At 39.8% G+C, this 18,572-nt stretch overlaps 1 protein-coding gene across 1 annotated transcript in view; it reads right to left on the bottom strand.

Moving 5' to 3' along the window:
- The window catches only part of nt5c1aa (5'-nucleotidase, cytosolic IAa), a 30,029-nt gene extending 12,693 nt beyond the window's left edge, over positions 1 to 17,336 (bottom strand). The window contains exons 1-5 of the mRNA XM_006806043.2: positions 16,686 to 17,336; positions 12,619 to 12,663; positions 6,445 to 6,612; positions 6,215 to 6,344; positions 268 to 390 (exon numbers count right to left, since the gene is read on the bottom strand). Coding sequence (XP_006806106.1) covers positions 268 to 390; positions 6,215 to 6,344; positions 6,445 to 6,612; positions 12,619 to 12,663; positions 16,686 to 16,841 — 622 coding nt within the window. The 5' untranslated portion in view covers positions 16,842 to 17,336. The remainder of the gene's footprint in view (positions 1 to 267; positions 391 to 6,214; positions 6,345 to 6,444; positions 6,613 to 12,618; positions 12,664 to 16,685) is intronic.
- Positions 17,337 to 18,572: the final 1,236 nt, after the last annotated feature.

The following is an 18,572-nucleotide window of genomic DNA, read 5'->3' as shown; positions in this document are numbered from 1 at the left end:
CATTGAAAGACAGCAGGTTTGGAACTGTGCAAAATACAGAGTCACCAGGCAACGATATACTTCATTAACACTGTGTAAACTCTTTTTTTAAAATACTAATAAACAGATATTTATTAGCTTGTAAAAGTCCTGTGCTACAGCTTTCAATCATTATTATATAAGAGTCACATAATGCAAAAAAACAAAATCTGGTGTGAAATGTAGAAAAAGCTGTAAACTTTAGTAACTTCTAAGTATTTTTCAGCTTTGTGGCAGGACTGGCCTTACCTTCAGTCAGCGCCTCCCTAACCTTGTTGGCATCAGCAGACAAGTAGAGGTTGGTTTGCCAGGCCTTCAGGTAGCCAATAGGACTGCTTCCCCCCGTCATACAAAACCTCTCAATGAACAAGTCTGTGGATGAGAGGAACAAATACCAACAAGGTTTTTAATTTCAGTACATCATCTGGTGTTAAATGTCAGCATTCAGTCCATCATCAGCATTACAGATCCATTACAGTGTTGATACATGTATCTATCTGCATGTTAGCATACCAGCAAACACCGCATGACTTCAAAGAGTCGCTTATATAATCTATATTTGCACTAGAAGCTGGGGCTCTGACTGTCAGGGAGTTCACGAAGGGGTCACTTCGGGGGCCGTGGACGGCAAAAAGGAGTGAAGATGTTCTAAAGACATGGTGAGAGGATAAACTTACAAGTACTTAAAACATGGAGAGGGTCCAGAGAGGGGGTTAATAGAAGGGTGGGAAGACGGAGGCTGTGCAGATGAGAGGACCAAGCGAAAAGACTTGGTGGGAAAGTGTCTGTTTACATTTTGGCTTGGGAGGCCTTTTAATTCGCTGCTGTGGACTGATCCACCGAGCAGTGGACAGTCGGTATGTGGAAAATGAGAAGAGACTGATATTAGGTAATTAGATCCACGAGTACAGATCTGCGGATTATATCTGTGTCCTTGATCTGTAAAATGAGCTGGTATTTATGAGGGAAAAGAGGATGGGGGGCTATTAGAAAGGCCACGGGAGTAAAATAGAGTAATATCTGGTGATGGATTGAGTTTGATTAGAGTTGAAGGTCATAATAGAATGAAAAGGTAGGCGACACCTAAGATAGATGGAGATGAAGTAAGAGGAGGAGGTTAGTGTGGACGGGAGATTTATAAAAAGAGAAATGGGAAGGTTATTCCAATTATTTAAAGCTGCAATCGCCGAGGCATGAATTTATCTTCATCCACAATAAAGGTCCACTGGCCTTTTTTAGCACAGGGCTTCCAAAAGTTTGGGAACTTAAAAGAGGCAAATAAAATATCAGAGTACATTAAAACTCCTACTCCATGTAATTTGCTTCTATATATTGTAAAATTGTCATTTTAGAGCCTAAACTGCAGCAGCTAATGACAACATAATGATCTTCTGAGACTGTAATGCTGCAAAGCTAACTGTTATTCCAGTCTACGCTGTACTCACTGACCTTTAGTGTAAAAAGTCAGCTGCAAGTGAAAACACACATTGGATTTGCTCTAAAGCAGATGATATGGATACAGTAATTGGACAGCCTGAATATTAACTGAGTTTGTGTTATACTCTGATTAGAGAGTTTCCCTTACTTTTTTTTCCAAGCAGGGTATAATCTAAATGCTTATATGTTGTAACCGCTCCAAAAATAACAAAAGATGGCTTAAAATGTTCTCGGTACATGCTGCAGCAGGGAAGACCCGAACTCTTACGTAACAAACATTTTTAATTTCTCTTTGCTGTTTGGGCTGATTGGGACCTCATGAATGTAAAAACAAAAAATGATGTTTTTACCTGATTTTACTCTACAAGGGCCTGATATCCACATATGAGGACATTCGTTTTAAATTTTGATAGAACAATGGCATTATAATGTCCCTGTAAGTGCATATCAGGCCCAAGTAGAGCAAAATTTAGTATTCTGGCCTAGACAACCTAAAATGTGATGTCCATATATATGGACGCCAGGTCCTAGGAGGTTAAAGCTGTGCTAAGTCTAAGGCAGGGGTGTCCATCACCAGGTCGGGGTGCCGGAAACGTCCTATGAAGACTTGGACTTTTAATTGTATTTTCATAAGTTTTTTACCTTTTCTTACTGATAAAGACCGCCCTCTTGGATATTCTTACAGCAAAGTAATTAGGTATCAATTAAACAATTAGATGCCAGAAAAGTCCCTGGGTTTTTTCTCTACAAAAATTTCTATTGGCATTTTTTGACTATCTATATGGCCCACGATGCTAAATGAGGCCTCAGTCACACAGACCTACAGATCAGTTGATAACACCCGGGCAAATTCTATTTTCTAGGTAAAAACATGTATCCCCCAATAGGTTGGCAAGTGGTTGCTGGAGGTTCCTCGCTCTCAGGTGAAAATTGGGCACAAAACAGGTGGCAGATCAAAAACATTTTTGGATTTGTTATAGTTGCTAGCAGACTGATGCAATTTCCAGTAGTTTGCATGGACAACAATGAGTTGTCTGCGAACACTCTCAAAGCAACGGTGAACATTCTCCCTTTCTGGTTTGCTTGTAAACCTTTCTTTTTAAATGAATTTTGCTTGGAGACTGCCAGCAACCATCAGCAACCATCTGCCAACCTGAGGTTAAAGGATATCACCGATCCATCTCCAGGCCTGTAGAACTGAGACCTTACAAAAACACAAAACAACTGACGTCCATGAGCAAATAGATGCTCTTTCTTGAGTTTTCCATTTTTTCATGAGTCCAAGCTGATAAGAAACGTCTGTTTGTTTGTTTGTTTTTTAGCTGGATATAAAAAAAAGCTTTGATCAAGTTTTGCCTCAATGTATTATAGGCTCAGTAAGTTTATCCCACGTCATTCCAAAGAACTGGGAAAATATGTGGGAAAATATATACCCCACTGCGAATAATTTTCAGAGCCCACTGTCGGCTATAATAATGTAATATTAATATAGGAGTAAATGCTGAGGCAAACCAGGCAGGTGCAGCTCTGTGCTGAATACAGAACATACGGACAAGCAGGCGGACAAAACAAATATTCTTCAGGCTGAAACAAGCAAAGTTTGATATTTTTGTGCAGTTTGGTGGCTACATTTGTATGTATAAACCTGTTCTGGTAATCAGTTCAAAATGTGAAGCTCACTTTTAAAGACACAGGAAAGAAACAAAGGCAGATAAATGTAGTGTGACTCATAATCAGGCTCTAGGCAAAACGAGCTGGACTCCAGAAGGAACAGAGGAACTGTGTTGCTTTAAGCCCCCTGAGTAATCTCCTCTCAGTTACTCAAAGAACCAACTGTCCTCTGAAGATTTTCTTAATGGTTTATTTAGCTTTGTAGTCGGACCCTGGTGAGTTTGACCCCCTCCCCTTCCCCTACGCTGTACCGCACCTCATCCTGTGTTTCAGACTGGTGCAGGAGCGTGGGAGTCACTCGAGGGAAAATATGCTTGCCATTGACGTTCTTGTGTCTTTTTCCCCGGTCTAAAAATTTTTCATCTATCTTCTTTGCATGATTTATTTGCTTGTTCAAAAGATCTGAAACATGGTAATAAAACAGGAAATCAACATGACTGAAAAGACACTGCAGAGCACCAAGAACAAGCTACTGTGTTATCCAAGGTAGAATTCTGCCCCTACAGAAGTCAGGTGTATGCCTGCACACGTCCATTATTCATAGGTGTATAGTGCAGGAATTTAATACTTGATTCTGCCTCGAAAAACAGTTTGGGTGCGCTGATAATCAAAAATAAACACGTCCAGTTTGCACATCCAGTTTCAAGCTAGAATAAATGATCCTCAATCTTTTTAACACAGCTTTGCTACTCAGAGAGACCCACTGCAGGAAAGATGCTCATCAAACACTTATTAGTGTTATCAGAGAAGCCATGTTTCCTTTAAGTGTGCAGGAACACTCAGAGGTCAAGCGACTGTTTGAATGCCTCACATAGAACCACCAGAGAAGATCTAACATGGAGGCATCTGGAAGGCCGAGTGTTGCTTTGGTGGCTTCGCTCAGACTTGTTTTTGTTTCCGGCCTCTTGGATTATTCTTACATCCCAAAGGGAAATAAGCTTGAACTCACTCCCGTCATGAAGCCCCGAGGATCTGAAAACATTAGAGCAACTGAACAGGAAGTGGTCTGTGAGAGGGATGTCATCACGGGGTCTGAGAGTTTCCCTGGGAAGGATCCTGTCAGTCAGCTGTTCATACACTCCACTTTCTGTCTCTCAGCTGAGCCTGCGTCAGATTCTGGATGATGTATGGATGCAACTGTGCGTGCTTTTGGGTGCTGGGTTTGGACGTTAGTGGGAAAGCGTGCACTTATTGGTAGCATTAAATTGAGAAAAAAAAACAGAAAAAAGCAGATGCATTTATAGTCTATTTTTTTAAAAGTTATACAGGGATTACCTGCTTCACTTAGTAAAGTTGTGATTGATCAGCAGAAGCCCTAATCTTATATTTTGGAAGAAAACTAAGTATAATTATTTAGCTTTTTGTCACATCAGTATTTTTTCTTTTTCTTTTTGTCCCTTGGTTGAACTAAAGATTCTAACTGACACACATTAAATGCTATTTATTTATTATTTTTCTTTTCTAAAAAACATCTTCCAGCTTACCTCTCATCATTGATAATAACTTCACCTCACAGGAATGTTGTTAACCCTGATCATGCTCTAACATTTGCTTCTACCATCCATCCACACCTTTTTACTTTCTTAAAGTACTCTATAAAACACACATGCACTGTCTTCTGTGCTGTTAGGTAAACAATGCTCCATGTGTGCGCACTGCTGAGAAAAGATAAAGGTAGCAATTACCATTCACACTCCGATGCAACGGAGTATGAATATGATCTTGCCCAATGATATCTGGCATGCAGACTAGGGGGAGCCAGGGATTGAACCACCAGCCTTCCGATCAGTACCACTACCTTCTGAGCTACTGCCACCCTGTATAAATGCCTTTGCTTATCTAACTGATTAAGAAATTTTAAGGACACATGGTTGTACATTATCCATATTCCTTGACACACAATCCCCTCGAGGCCCTCAAATGTCAGAATGTAATCCCCTACAATCTTTCTCTCATGCCCACTTGAGGTCTTCAAAATGTGTTGCAGCTTTGAAGGTAAATGTCAAAATACTCCAACATCCTCACTCCTTCTTTCCTAATTATAACTCAGTCTTAGGCCTCGGTAACAGTAGAGTAAAAATAGAGTTGCAATCTCTGTACAACTGGGACAAGCTGGTGGGTTAGCAGATGAACATTAAATGTTACTGTTCTTAAGAAAAATGTTCTTTAACTACTTGTCAGAAAGCAATGCTAAAAGCAAAGTAATGGTAAAGTGTCCTTTCAGCCTTAGCATCAATCTAGGGATTCGCTAGCTTTCGTTAGCATTGTTTCTGTGCAGATGTTTGCAAAGAGTTGTGTTAGCAGCATAATGTACTTGTTTCTGATGTGGACACAGTTCCCATTATTTTCCTCCTTCCTCATGCAAACTGAAAACAAGAAAAAAGGCCTGTTGTTTGATTTTTTTTTTTCTTTTCTGCAGATAACTGAAAAACATTAACTAACACAACTAACTAACGTAACACAAGTCAAGGCATTACTGTGACTGTAATTACAGATTCTGATTGGTGCAGTAATGTGTCATATTACTCTGTTACTGAAAAATTTTATGTGATAACAATAACATGTTGCTTTGGAACGTGTTACTGTTATTGCTAATGAGTCACACAGACATGGAGTTTGTGTGGAAACAAAAGTCAGTTTTGGTCCAAAATTCAAGGTTTGCAGTTATTACCTATGATATGAAGAGAGGTGATTCCAATTCCTGCGTCAGCACTGTCATGGACATAAAGAAAAATGGCTGATAGCTACTTACTGCATACAGCAGATCTGAGCACATTATATTTTTTCTCCTGATTATAAACCAAATGAGGTCTTTAAAGGCTCTGATTTCAAAGACATGATGTGGGGGGTGGTGGGCATAGTTCAGATTGGCAACATGGAGAGTGTGATAATAAGCTTGTCAAACTGATAGTGTCTGTGTGGGTGCTTGAAATTTCAGATATATAATTGACCTATCAATGGACTGTTATCCCATGACAGGAAGCTATTTAAACTGAGAATTCTGTCTGCTGCATAGCATCTTTTAATAGTGCCACGTAGGGTGAGTAATTCATTTTCAGTGGCGTACACTGACAGTTTTTAGGCTTACTGTGGTGGTTGATGGTGTTGATGAGCCGGATTCCAACGTGGGCATGGTTATATGTTACTAAAACGATGTCGAACAGTTCTTCGCTTTGGGGGTACAGCTCTCGCAGACGAGCGTTAACCGCCTCCAGAGCCTGTCAAGACAGAGAAACAGTCAGCTGAGAAAAATCAAGACCAAAAACAAAAATTAAAGAATTAAAAAATAACATCTGTGTGTGCTTGTGTGACTTTAACCTTGACGAAAGGGAAAGCAGGCCCAGGAGCAAAGGGTTCGTTCTCATGTTCAATTTGGTATCTCAGATATTCCTCCACACCTTGCTGCTCAAACACCTTTTGCTCCCGCTCAGTCCGGAACAGGACCCGAGAGGAAACAGCTACGGTCACTGCGTTCTCTGGCTTCGGCTGCAGAAAACCAAAGTCAAGGTGGACAATGGAAAGATAAAGATGAACAAAAAAGAGAACACCATTGAACAGTAATGATAAGGTTATAGGTGGTTAATGAGAAACACAGAGAGGAATGCGTGCCCGTTATTTAAAGAGTGCGTGCTGCTCTGGTCTATTGTTGTTATCTTCACATCAGTGTGTTAAATGCGGATGTTAACTTCTTTGAATGCCATTACATTACAGGAGTCATATCGAGTGATAGAGAATGAAGGCTATGTATATTCAGAAACTCAACTATGTAGTCTCACAAAAATTGTTTACAAGTACAGCATTAACTGTTTATGAATTAAAACCATTTTCAGAGGCTGAAAAGTAATCAGACAATTTCATGACTTTTGAATTAGAGCTGGAACTCTTCACTTCAATCACACTGTGACTGTTTGAGTTTATGGAACTGTCTCTTTATGTTTTTTAAGAATATAGATGAAAGAATGTACTATCTTGGGTGAATTTTAAAGCTGTTTGATATTATAATGTAATTTCATAGAATAGAGTATCTAGTTGGCAAAATCCCTTTATAATAGAAAAAGTACAAACTGCAGTTAAACTAAACACGGTGCACTCATAAAAGCAATTCTAAATTAAGAGTTACTAATAACAATATGCACAGGGATTATGCGCATATGAAGTTAAACTAAAAATTTCAACATTTATAGCAAACAATTTAACATACAGATATAAAAAAAAGCAAGAAATTGGGCTTAAGAGCACTGAGTATATATAAAAGTGGATGTGTTGGTTTATAATCTCTCGTATTAAAACCTCAGACTTTGGCTGTCACCATCTTGAACAAGAAGTGGAAATCTGAGAAATCCAATAGAGTACATACCTACTGTAGTAGCTGTTACGCAACTTCAAGGGACTGTCTGCTAAATAAGTGGGCAGGTCACATGTGAAACTTTGAAACTCTCAGCTTTGAGCCAAGTGACTGAAATGTGTACCAATGAGAACACAGGATACAGGTGATTCACATATGACACTGCAGTTAATGCATTAGGGTTAACTAGAGGCTACCAGAGCCTGGTATGTCCACCAATGACCAAATAGCTTTAATGCAAAGCCTGATGAGCGAATCACTTCCTGTGTGGATGGAGCTTTAGAAAGAGTGCAGGTTTGAAATTCCCTTCTCTTTTCAGACACAGAGAATATGTCCATCTCTCATATACAGTCTGTGATTACAGCTTGTTGTTAGCTTTCAATATCACCTCAGCCTCATGTGGCTGTAGTAATTATGAAAATATTGCAAAGATCAGATTTAGAATTGTGCAGAAGCAAGAGAAAAGTACAAAACACAAAATAATAAAAATATAAAAGATATATTTACCATGGGACACAAAACAATATTAAGGAGAAGTGGTAAACACAGACCTCCTGAATTTTCATTTTACAAGTTCCATCCTGTGTTTACCCTCTAGAATTAAAAGAAACACAATTCGTCCCTGCACTGTCAACACAAAGCAAGCCTGTCCTTGAGAACCTTTGTAGGGCCAAATAATCTAGCTCCAAATAGATTTTTAGACATTTAATTTCGTAAATATATAAAAAATTCGAAATCCCCCCCCCCGCCCCCCAAAAAAAAAAAACCCTTACAACATTAATTATGACCAAACCAAAGACCGATATTTGTTTCTACTGTTTGTTGTTTGTTATTTTTCCATATTTCTGTGACTCTTAGTGACATATGTTAATGTAACCATGGTGACAAAGGTCTAAATCATAAATCCTAAAGTGTTTTTTTGCCTCAGGCACGTAAAAAAGTCTAACAAGAAAATTTCCCTGCTCATGAGCTCCGTGGAAAAACAGGCTTTACATGCAGTGCAAAAAAGACAGTCAAACAGTAAGTGTCTTAGTAGAAGTTGAGGGAAAATGCACAAACCCACCAATTTAATTTGCTTTTGAACTAAAAAGTACGTTCTAGTACTGTTCTTAAGTACAAATCCACTCGGCAAGCGGTCAGGGAAACCACATTTCTCCCTAGTAACCTATAGTTACTAGGATGTAACCTGACACCTGACGAGTGTCTAAGCCTGTGTGAGTGGGGTTTCAGTCATCAGTTTCACAGGGACTACGAGTCCCCTCGCAACTAGCCAGGTATTACTGCTTTTACTTTTTATTTTTATTGGAAGTCACCAACTGGAGCCTAATGGTTGAGCCGCAGTAGAGTAAAAACCTTCTTATGACTAGGACAAAATAGACCAATGACATTCAGAATTTGGAGGCTTGCAGATCATTGCTGCTTTGTAAATGTAGGCAGCAGTCTGAGCCAGTCTGCACTGATCAACACAAGTCATTTGCAATGTGTCTCTTTGCAACAGGGAGCTCGACTCAACAACTTAACTGGTTTCCAAGCTGTTGTATTCCAATCATAGTCCTATTTAATAACAGTTCCTATCAGTATCTCTATCATGCAGCAACTGTGTGACTACTTGTGGAGAGATTCCTGAAATTCTGTTGTATGAGCTTCTGGCTCTAAGTAGACAGTGTGCATTTCAGTTTAATGCGAATTTCTTGTATGTGGATGGCAATAGATTCCTAATTGTTTTACCATTTATTTATCACAGTTAATCACCATATTATCACAAACAGTTTGCACATGACAGCCAGCTCGAGCCCATTTAAACGCAAACTAAGAGCAGAGTCACTTCATTTATTGTTGTTTTATCAGCACCTTGATTTACCAAAGTCCCAGACCTAGTTCCTGTCCTCAAAGAAACCTTTTCAAAGGTAACAAGTCTCCAAGTTCTTTGCACATGGTCATAATAATTTAATTTGTGTGGAATCATACTGTTTTATATGAATGGCAAAAATGTCAAATCTTCAGAATACAATGTCAACACTCCCGTCCTGTTTCCTCATGCTTTTCAGATTCTATACATTTAAAACAGGAAAAACAAAGATTATATATTTCACTAAATAACAGAGAGGTCCATTTTAACGAGTCAGTGTATGTAGAGCTCTTTGGAGCTTTGTCTGTACATGTGTGTTTTGTTTCCATGGTCTCAGATGAACTGCTAGATGGCGCAGTGGTGTCATATTGTGTTCATGTTGCCCAATGTGTGTTTACACTCAGGCCTGTGTGTTTAGGGGTTGGCGGGGGGCTGCATTCCACCTGGGTTAACTGGCAATAATTGCCCACAGTGGGCAGAGGAACTCGTGCCTGTGTAGTGGGAATAGTGGGGTGAAGGGGCAAAGTGTTTCAGCCAATGCAGAGAACACCAATCTGCATGTGAAAGTGTGAAAGTATGTCATGTGACACTGGGTAAATGGAGTGTTGCTTATGGGTTTTTTTTTTATTTACTGTTCTGATGCAGTATTGATTAAATCCGATGCTAATTATTTTACTGTATATTTACTGTTGTTTGTACTGTGCTGTGATCTTCAGCTGTTTTCAGTGTGTCTAAAATTGTGCTTGTGAGTCAGTATGTTTCCACATGGATGAGTGAGGGGTTGGATTCTGTGTATTGAGATGTTTGCCTGTTCTCATCTCAGCCTTGACGCTTGTGTACTTGTAAATAGGCCACAAGCCGACATGTGCGCCGTGCCATTGTTCCTGCATTTAGCCTCTTTTCCATCACAACCCTGCTGCCTGCTGACCTGTCGCCTACTTACCTGTTAACACACACGTCACCTGGCTAGGCTTAATCCCACATGGGAGTCAGATTAAAGAATAGATTTGATGAAACACTATTTAATATTGACAGTTTCTATATTTCTGTGTCCACTGAACTGAAAAACAGTTTTCCGTGCATGCATATCATACAAAAATATCATTGTTTTCTTCTTTTTGTTATTAGTTGTAATGCATTTCTGATCCACACGTTTCAGTATATGAAATATCAACACTGACTGCGAAGCACAATGAATGTGATGACAGATGAATTACACGACTCTAAACCTGACGCCATCTTGAAGGATTTACCTATGGCAGCGTATACAAACACAGGCATACGAGTTCACGAGTTCTGACAATTACAGCCTGTCTTAGCAAAAGTAAGCAAAAAAGGAAGAGAGTGGAGTGACAGTTAAAATAAAACTGCATAAAAATAGACAAAATGTGGAGTGTTATTTTTGCTGACTTAATAAGAGAAGAAAAGTAAAAAAAATAAAAGTAAAAATCTGCTTTATGTTTTAGTCAGAGTGAAATGTATCGTTAGGAAGCAGAAGGTCTGCATCAATTTGGCAAATGTCTTAAAAAACTAGTCATTAAGAAGAAAGTTGGCTTACAGTGAGGGAGAGGAGCTGAAAAGGCACGTTACACACACTAAATAAACTGAGGGGCTAAATAAAGATTCTTTTGAACTGTGAATCATGCAACACTACTCTAGTAGAGTCCAAGAATATAAAAATGAAGCTGGAAATGTCTGGAACTGAAGCAGAACTGTCCGCCTGTAATAGATCAATCCTGCGTAGTCTGCACTTCAAAAGTGCAGCTTTCAGCTTGAATCCAAGGGGTTTAACAAGAGGTTTGCATTAAATAATCCATCAATGAAAATCTTTTGCACTCTATCTGAAGTGTGTACATCACCAAATGCTGTGTTTCTTCCACTGAGATGCTCTGCCAGGCCTGAATCCACCTTCGATAGCTGCTTGTTTTTCTCCATCTCTCTGACAAAGTCTAACCTGGCCTTCGTCTTAATGTGTAACCAGCGTTTTGCACCTTAGTGTAAACCTTTTGTATTTCCATTTGTGAAAGTGTTTCTTGACTCTGAACTTTGCTTTTTCAGCCTAATAATGGGGTCCCTCACTTTGGCCTTTTATTTAAAATTACATTGTAAAGCTATAAAATGCAAAATTAACACTTCTTTATTTATCATATATATATATATATATATATATGTGTGTGTGTGTGTGTGTGTGTGTGTGTGTGTGTGTGTATAAAACAAGAGAAAGATGGCCACAAAACTGCTTGTCAGTCAATTATCTAGGGGTTTTCAGCCTCTGAAAGTGAGGGTGAGGGAAATATTTTCTAATCTTACATACGTACATAGATTTTGTTAAACTCCTTGAATCAAAGCTGAAAGTCTGCACATCAACCGCCTTGAGGCGACATTTGTTGTGATTTGGCGCTATATAAATAAAATTGAATTGAATTGAATTGAATTGAATTGAAATTGAATTGAATTGAAATATTGTTGGATTTAAAAATCTACTGTAGCAGTTTGCAGAGGTAATGCTGCAAAAGAAAATCATGTCTTTGGCCAAATTATAGACTGTAATTTTACTCCTTAAATAGTATTGCCTGTAATATATCTTTTTTTTTATAATGTACATGTCTCTTTGTTTTGTTGGTTAGCGTTGGATGTAGCACAATCAGATTAGCAGTTGCCAGCTCAAGTTGTTGTCATCTCGAGAAGCTGTAAACACGAGAATCTTTCCCATCAGTACCTCTGATGTAAGACAAAAGCCCACTGGGAGATGGTGTTAATTAAAGGCCACAAAGAATAAATATTTAACAAACTACAATATTAGATCGTTACTTTTTTTTTTTCAAACAAATCCAGTTCCTAATAGTGAGCCACACATGATACTGTTGAAAAAGGCTCGGTTCCAAGGCTGGATGTTTAGTTATTGGCGTAGTTACAAATGTCATTAGGTTTGTGACTTGCTAAAACAAAGGAAAAGCTTCATATGCGCCATGAGAGTTGCTTCAGAGCCTGCAGGAGAGGAAGTCATCTAAAAACTGCTATTATTTTTTCAAAGTCACCAAAACATTCAGTGTAATGAAGGGTGATTATGAGACTGTATATTCCTTCATTGGCTGATCCAGCCAATGGCAGCCAATACAGACGTGAAGAATGGATCGACATGACAGCACACGTGATGATGCGTTAGGTCAGGCCGTTGGTTAGTAGAGTGGGAGTATCCATGATCATGCAGGCACATCAACAGCCGTCACAGGAGGTTCAAACAGGGTGAAAGGTGTGGCACTGACTGGACACCAACTTTCAACCGGGACATACTTACGAAGAACACGGCTCCCTCCACCTTCCGGGCTCGTCTCCCTGTCACCTTAGCAGAATGACAGTTTTTATTCATCACAAAGGTTTTTTTCAGCACCACAATATTTCCTTTAAATAATGTCCTGCTATGCCTGACGCACAATTCTACATATTTCTAAAAGCTATGGTGACAAACGAGAAATGTGATCAACGTGCACAAAATCTCAGACCGTTTTGCAGGTGTACCAGACCTTTGGTACACAGTTTACTCTATGAATAACGTGTCACCCAGTCTGAGAGTGATCCCAGAGCAAGACTCCAGTGCTTTGCTGTGATTTGATACCAGTAGTGTTAACTGCCTGGCCTCTGAGCGGGCCTCCAAACCCAGTCATATGGCTCCTCTGCACTGGGGACTCAGACTAACTATAATCACTTCCAACCCACTGATGTCTGTGATGGCAGAGGCAACTGTATACATAAAGTTGATGGTGATAAAAAAAGAAGGAAAAAAAAGAAAATCCTCAGTGTGTTTCTGAAGTGGTGCTCAGCTTCCCCCTTTATATTTTAATCCCGTTAGAGCTTCCCAGATCATGGATACCCCGACTGGTATCCATGAGTCATGTGTTATTTACATATTACAGCCTGAGAGACATCCCTTCTACCCACAGGGAGCGGGGGTGGGGAGAGAAAAAAGGTGAAAGGGGTTTCCAGGAAGACCAGGAGAGGGGGAAGCGGTGGGAAAATAAAAGCAGTGAGAGTGTGAGCAGAGACTGGCAGGGTGAGGCGATCGGGGGGGTGCAGATATTTATAGATAAGGTAAAGGCCAGTGATGATGCAGTCTGTTCCAGCACCGGCAGATATGGTAACACGGCAGAGTGACCGGACACTGCCAGAAACAGCAATGCTAACACAGGGTTTATGAGGTTTGTCTAAAATTATGCATCATAAAATTACGTGCACGGTATTTGGTTAGTGTTTGTGCATTTTTTATGCCAGACTTTGGGTATGATAGTTGAAAGTTTGACAGTATAATTACTCATTTATGATCTCTTTTGATCTTGTCTAAGATAAACGTGTAAAAGAGGCTTACAGGAAGTCACGGGAGACAGTGACACAGACCAGCCTGGCATCACTGATTAGGGTATAAATAACACAGACGTCCCTTTTATGTGTCGTCACTCTGCATTTTTTGTGAGTTGCGAGTCATTTTACATCATTAACCTCACACAACCTCTCACCACAAGCCTAATTTTAGTCTTTCAACATAGGGGCAGGGGTGTAATTTTAGGGGGGTTAGGGGGGTTATGACTCCCCCCCCCCAAAAAAAAAAAATCAGACCCAACCAATATAACCCCCCCCCCAATAAAATTATGAATTATCTTGCATAAATAGGCTGTTGATTTTCTTTACTCATTTCAGTTATTACCAGCAAAATAGCTGCATGTTTACTCATCTGGGAATTTACCCAGATTTATTTATTTATTTATTTCGACAGAGATCAATGTCAGCACAAAGTTACGCTGATGCAGGGTGTCAAACATCTCTGGGACAAGATCTGACCAACCAAATTGTCCAATTTATCTCCATTAATAGCTTTGCACAGAGCAAACATTACAAAGGAGGGAATTTTATACTAATTTGTACATGTTGCAAATCCACAGGAATGGATTACATCCTTAGAATAAAGTCCAAACTGCTAATTTATTCAGTTTTACAGCCTCCTTGCTGACAGACGGCACCAAACTGTGGTTGTTAAGCCCAAGAAGTTGGACTGATTTACTGCAGTAGCGTTTCTTTATACTGAATGTGGAAAACCTATGATGTGTGGTTGAACCTGAACTTAATTGCCAAAATCTATTTCATTGTCAGTTTGCTAGTTTGGATTTTTTTGTTATTTTGATTTTTTTTAATGTGAGCATTTTCAGAATGTGCTTAAATGTCTTTACAGTAGAAGGAAACGACAACAAAAAGTTTATTAAGCTCTATTTTTCTGGTAACTAGTAAGATAAAATTGGACTGTATTTCCCACAAACTAAAATGAGTTTGACCTTGCTTTAGCATTTCATATGATCTATAATTTAGAAAAACTAAAGGTATAAAAAGTGTAGAAACTGTGTGATATTTACTTGCACAGTGATACATCTTTATGTTCATACAATACTGGAGGATTTAAAAATTGTTTGCAGCATTGCTTTAGACCTTCCTGTATTTTAAATAATGACAACAAGTTAAGATAAAACCTGTTCACCACATTTAAACTGTTTTCAAATAAATTAGGGTTGAAAAAAAAAACCCTCATTACCTGCCTTTGGATGTGTTCTTTTTCAGCATAGATATAATGAAAAGGTCTAACAGTGCTATTTGGTTACACTTGTCAGACCATTTAAATTAATTAAAGAATTATTTAATATGACACGGTAACATGACTATAAGTGCACAACTAAAAAGAAGTAACACCTTCCAAATATGACCCTTTATTTGTCCTCCTATATTTGTTCTGCTTAAAGTTCATTTCACTGTGTTTGTTTACTTATCACACCACCTGATGGAAAACGAGATCATAACCAGATGGTGATTTCTTTTGTACAATTAGAAAGTTCATTCATTGAAATAAACTCAGTGTAATCTATTCGGTGCAGTTCCTATGATAAATAATCACATGCAGTTTTCTCTAATGCTGTTTTGTAGGTATGTGCTCTTTCAGATGAATGCATTACACCGTAATACGATGCGGTAATATTTAGACAGATCGCTAAGCGCTATCATTGGGACACATGGTGATGCATGTTTACAGTCCGAAAATACACCGATGTGCCCGCGTTAATCTTCGAGCGGCACAGATTACTCGGCTTTTAGACACTTTTAGCTGAGTCCTTTCACGTTAGCTTGCATTTCCTGTGAATACATAACTCAGTCTTTAATGTTTTTCTTCCTGCCCTTATTCTTCTAACCGTACGAGCTTACTGAATGCTTTGTTAGTTACATTACAGTAATGCCCTCTCAGAGTCACTCGGATTAGTTTAGCAGCCTGGTCCGTGATTCCCTGGAAATGGTACAGTATGTTCTGTTCAATATCCTGCAACGCTATAAACAGAATCAAAACCTTTGCTAGGGAGTGTGATCTGATCCCTTTTAATTGTAATCTGAGATCCAAGCTAAACATTTACAAACTGGAGTTTTCATCTCGACAGTTTAATGTGAGTCCAGGCTGTGGACCTAGCGATCAAGTATAGCTGCAGTCTGGACAAGCAAACTTTGTAATATATTCGAATTGTTCATTAAGAGATTAAAGCATGTGACTGCTGGCTTTCTGTGTGATTTCACTACAGTACATTTGTTTAAATCTATTATATAAAACATCCTCTTGACATCTACCAGGTCATCATCAGCCCATCTATGATTAGGGTGAAAGGTGCGGTTCATCCCTTTTTATAAAATTCCCAAATGGAAAAGCTTTGAGCAGAACAACTCTAATTACGTGTAGGAGATTTATTTTGATAGGTCGTATCTTCTAGTTTCTTAAAATGTGCCTATTTAGCATGTGGCAACTGCAACCCTAATGTTAGACAGGTCGACTGTGACCTTAGATTTATTTGGAAATACATCGTTACAAGGCATCGTGTGTATTGCTGTCATTAAATCTTGTGTAAATGAGCCTGTGCACCCACGTCCAGTGAGTGATCATCATTATCAGCTTGCCTGCCCAGCTGCTCTGGCAGACACAGAAGATATCAGTTTTTTCTTCAATTCATTCATGACCGAGGCAAAGGATGAAATAGACTCATAGTCTGTGGACCCCAAAACACACCCAGACTCACAGTTTGCCTGACCGCTCCTGATTCCCAGTCCCCCCTTTTTATAAGGTGTGCTTAAAACCGCACGTGGGCAATGTCAACAGCTGACTCGAGAGAATAAGCCGGGCGTTGGGGGTGGGGGGGCAGCAACAGGGTGGAGAGAAGGAAGAGGAGTACAGAGGGTTGTTTGGTTCCATGTGATTGTCTCAACCGGCAAGGCCTTCACGCTCTTGTGATCTGGAAAGATTACACAATAAAAGTAGGACACATGCAGTTCTGGGTGGAGAGTGAGACTTACTGGCTTTGGTTTGGCAGTGAGGCCCAGGTGGTCTTTCTCAAACTCTCTTTTCCCCTCCCATGATCCTGCGCTGTCGCCGTTGGACGAAGGGGCAACTTTGAGCTCGGCGACCTGTCCGCTCATCACCTGCACAGGCTCCAAACTCATTTTCACCATAGAGGATCCCTCTGTCTGCACTCCCAAAGCTATCCAGACTACTCTACCTTTGGTAAAGACACTGTCCTCCGCTCAGGCGAAAAAAAACAAAGAAAAATGTTTAAAAAATGCAATCAAACACAGAATATGTCCCGCCTCAGTCTGTAGCAGAGACTCTTCTGTCACGTTCATTGGTGATTGGCTTACTAAAGTGGTTTGTTGGTGTTGCACCTGCCCTGAAAGTAGTCCGAGTGTGAAGAGCGAAAGTGTTGACTCTTCACTTGTCTGTATCCCGTGTTCCCCCCACCCCTTCAAGAGAATTACTGCTCCTTGCATCCACTTCCACAGGACATGAAATACTCATTCACAACCGTGCTCCTCTGTGACAGCGTACATGCACACACGCGCTGTCACACATACAGTCTGTCCTCGGTAAGTATGTTGCGGGCTGTGCAGCAATCCATCTGCTGCTACCTCTCTGCCTGTCTCTATCCCCTTGCTCCCCTCTCCCTCCCTTTCCCCTTCCTCTCTGTCCCATTCAATCACTCTCTCGGCTCCCTGGTGTCATTCGTTCCCCTCCTGCCGACCAATCGCAACCCCGCTTCCTTATTCAGCGCGGCCCCTCCTCTACACCCCCCTCCCCGCCAACAACACCGTCCCTCTGGTGTTGACGATGCAGTTTGCCCCAGAGGCTCATGGGATGCTCAGGCACACGGTAAGTACACAGCAAAAAATAGCCTTAGTGATGAGCCATTTTATCTAGTGGCAAACCAGCCTGCTTTTTTTTTTTAACCACGTGACTTGATTGGTGAAGGCCAGTCAGGTGAAAGACTGGACAAATCATTAGAGAAAAAAGTGGAATTATCATATTATAACATCAGCTAACTCTGTGTTTTTAGAAACATGTAAATAGATTTTGACTTTTTAAACAATAAATGCTCGACTACTGGCTGCGAGCGAGTATAAGAGGCAGTGAGGGAGGGGGTGTTAAGGGAATGGGGATAGATTAGCCTAAAGGTAGCACATAATGGATGTAACCTTCATTTAAACCAAGGTTGCACACTCAGTAAAATGCAGGCCCATTAGTGGCTGTACTCCTAATAACACAGCCCAGCATCGAGCTCAGTGCTGCTGTGGTTTGTTGCTGTATTTTACACACACACAAAAATTACAAGTTCATAAATGTTTTAGGCTAAATGTAAAAAACAAAACAAAAAAACAACCAAAGTATTACATGTTTTAACTTGGATTTAGAAAAAGATATTACTTTTTTTTTCTGAATTCACAAAAGACTAACAAAGAAAGTTCACCAAAATTTTGTCACACAGGGCCAGATTTGTGAAACCCCCAAACATGAAAGCTCACAGGTGACTTACAGAAGTTTCACTGTTTTTTAAACCCAGGTACCGTCACTTCGTTTCAATATCAAACACAAAAAATAAGACTTGCTTTAAATATAACGGAAATGCATATGCAGCAGGGTCAGAGTCTGAGTTCCCACCTCGTAGATGCAATCTTGTCATTGCCTTGGGTTAGATTAGGTGGGTAGGGTTTCCGTAGTCACCAATGATGACTTACAGTTGTCCCTCGTTTATCGCAGGAGTTATGCTCTAAAAATAACCCACGATAGTTGAAATCCACAAAGTAGCCAACTTTATTTTTTACAATTATTATAGATGTTTTAAGGCCATAAAACCCCTCACAACACGCTTTATACACTTTTCTCAGACAGCCATGAACATTTTCACACTT

The sequence above is a fragment of the Neolamprologus brichardi genome, chromosome 22 (assembly GCF_056152115.1).
Source record: "Neolamprologus brichardi isolate AB-2024 chromosome 22, ASM5615211v1, whole genome shotgun sequence".
In the NCBI taxonomy this organism is placed as follows: domain Eukaryota; kingdom Metazoa; phylum Chordata; class Actinopteri; order Cichliformes; family Cichlidae; genus Neolamprologus; species Neolamprologus brichardi.
The sequence above is the reverse complement of the archived record's forward strand: the minus strand, read 5'-3'. Positions and strand labels throughout refer to the sequence as shown.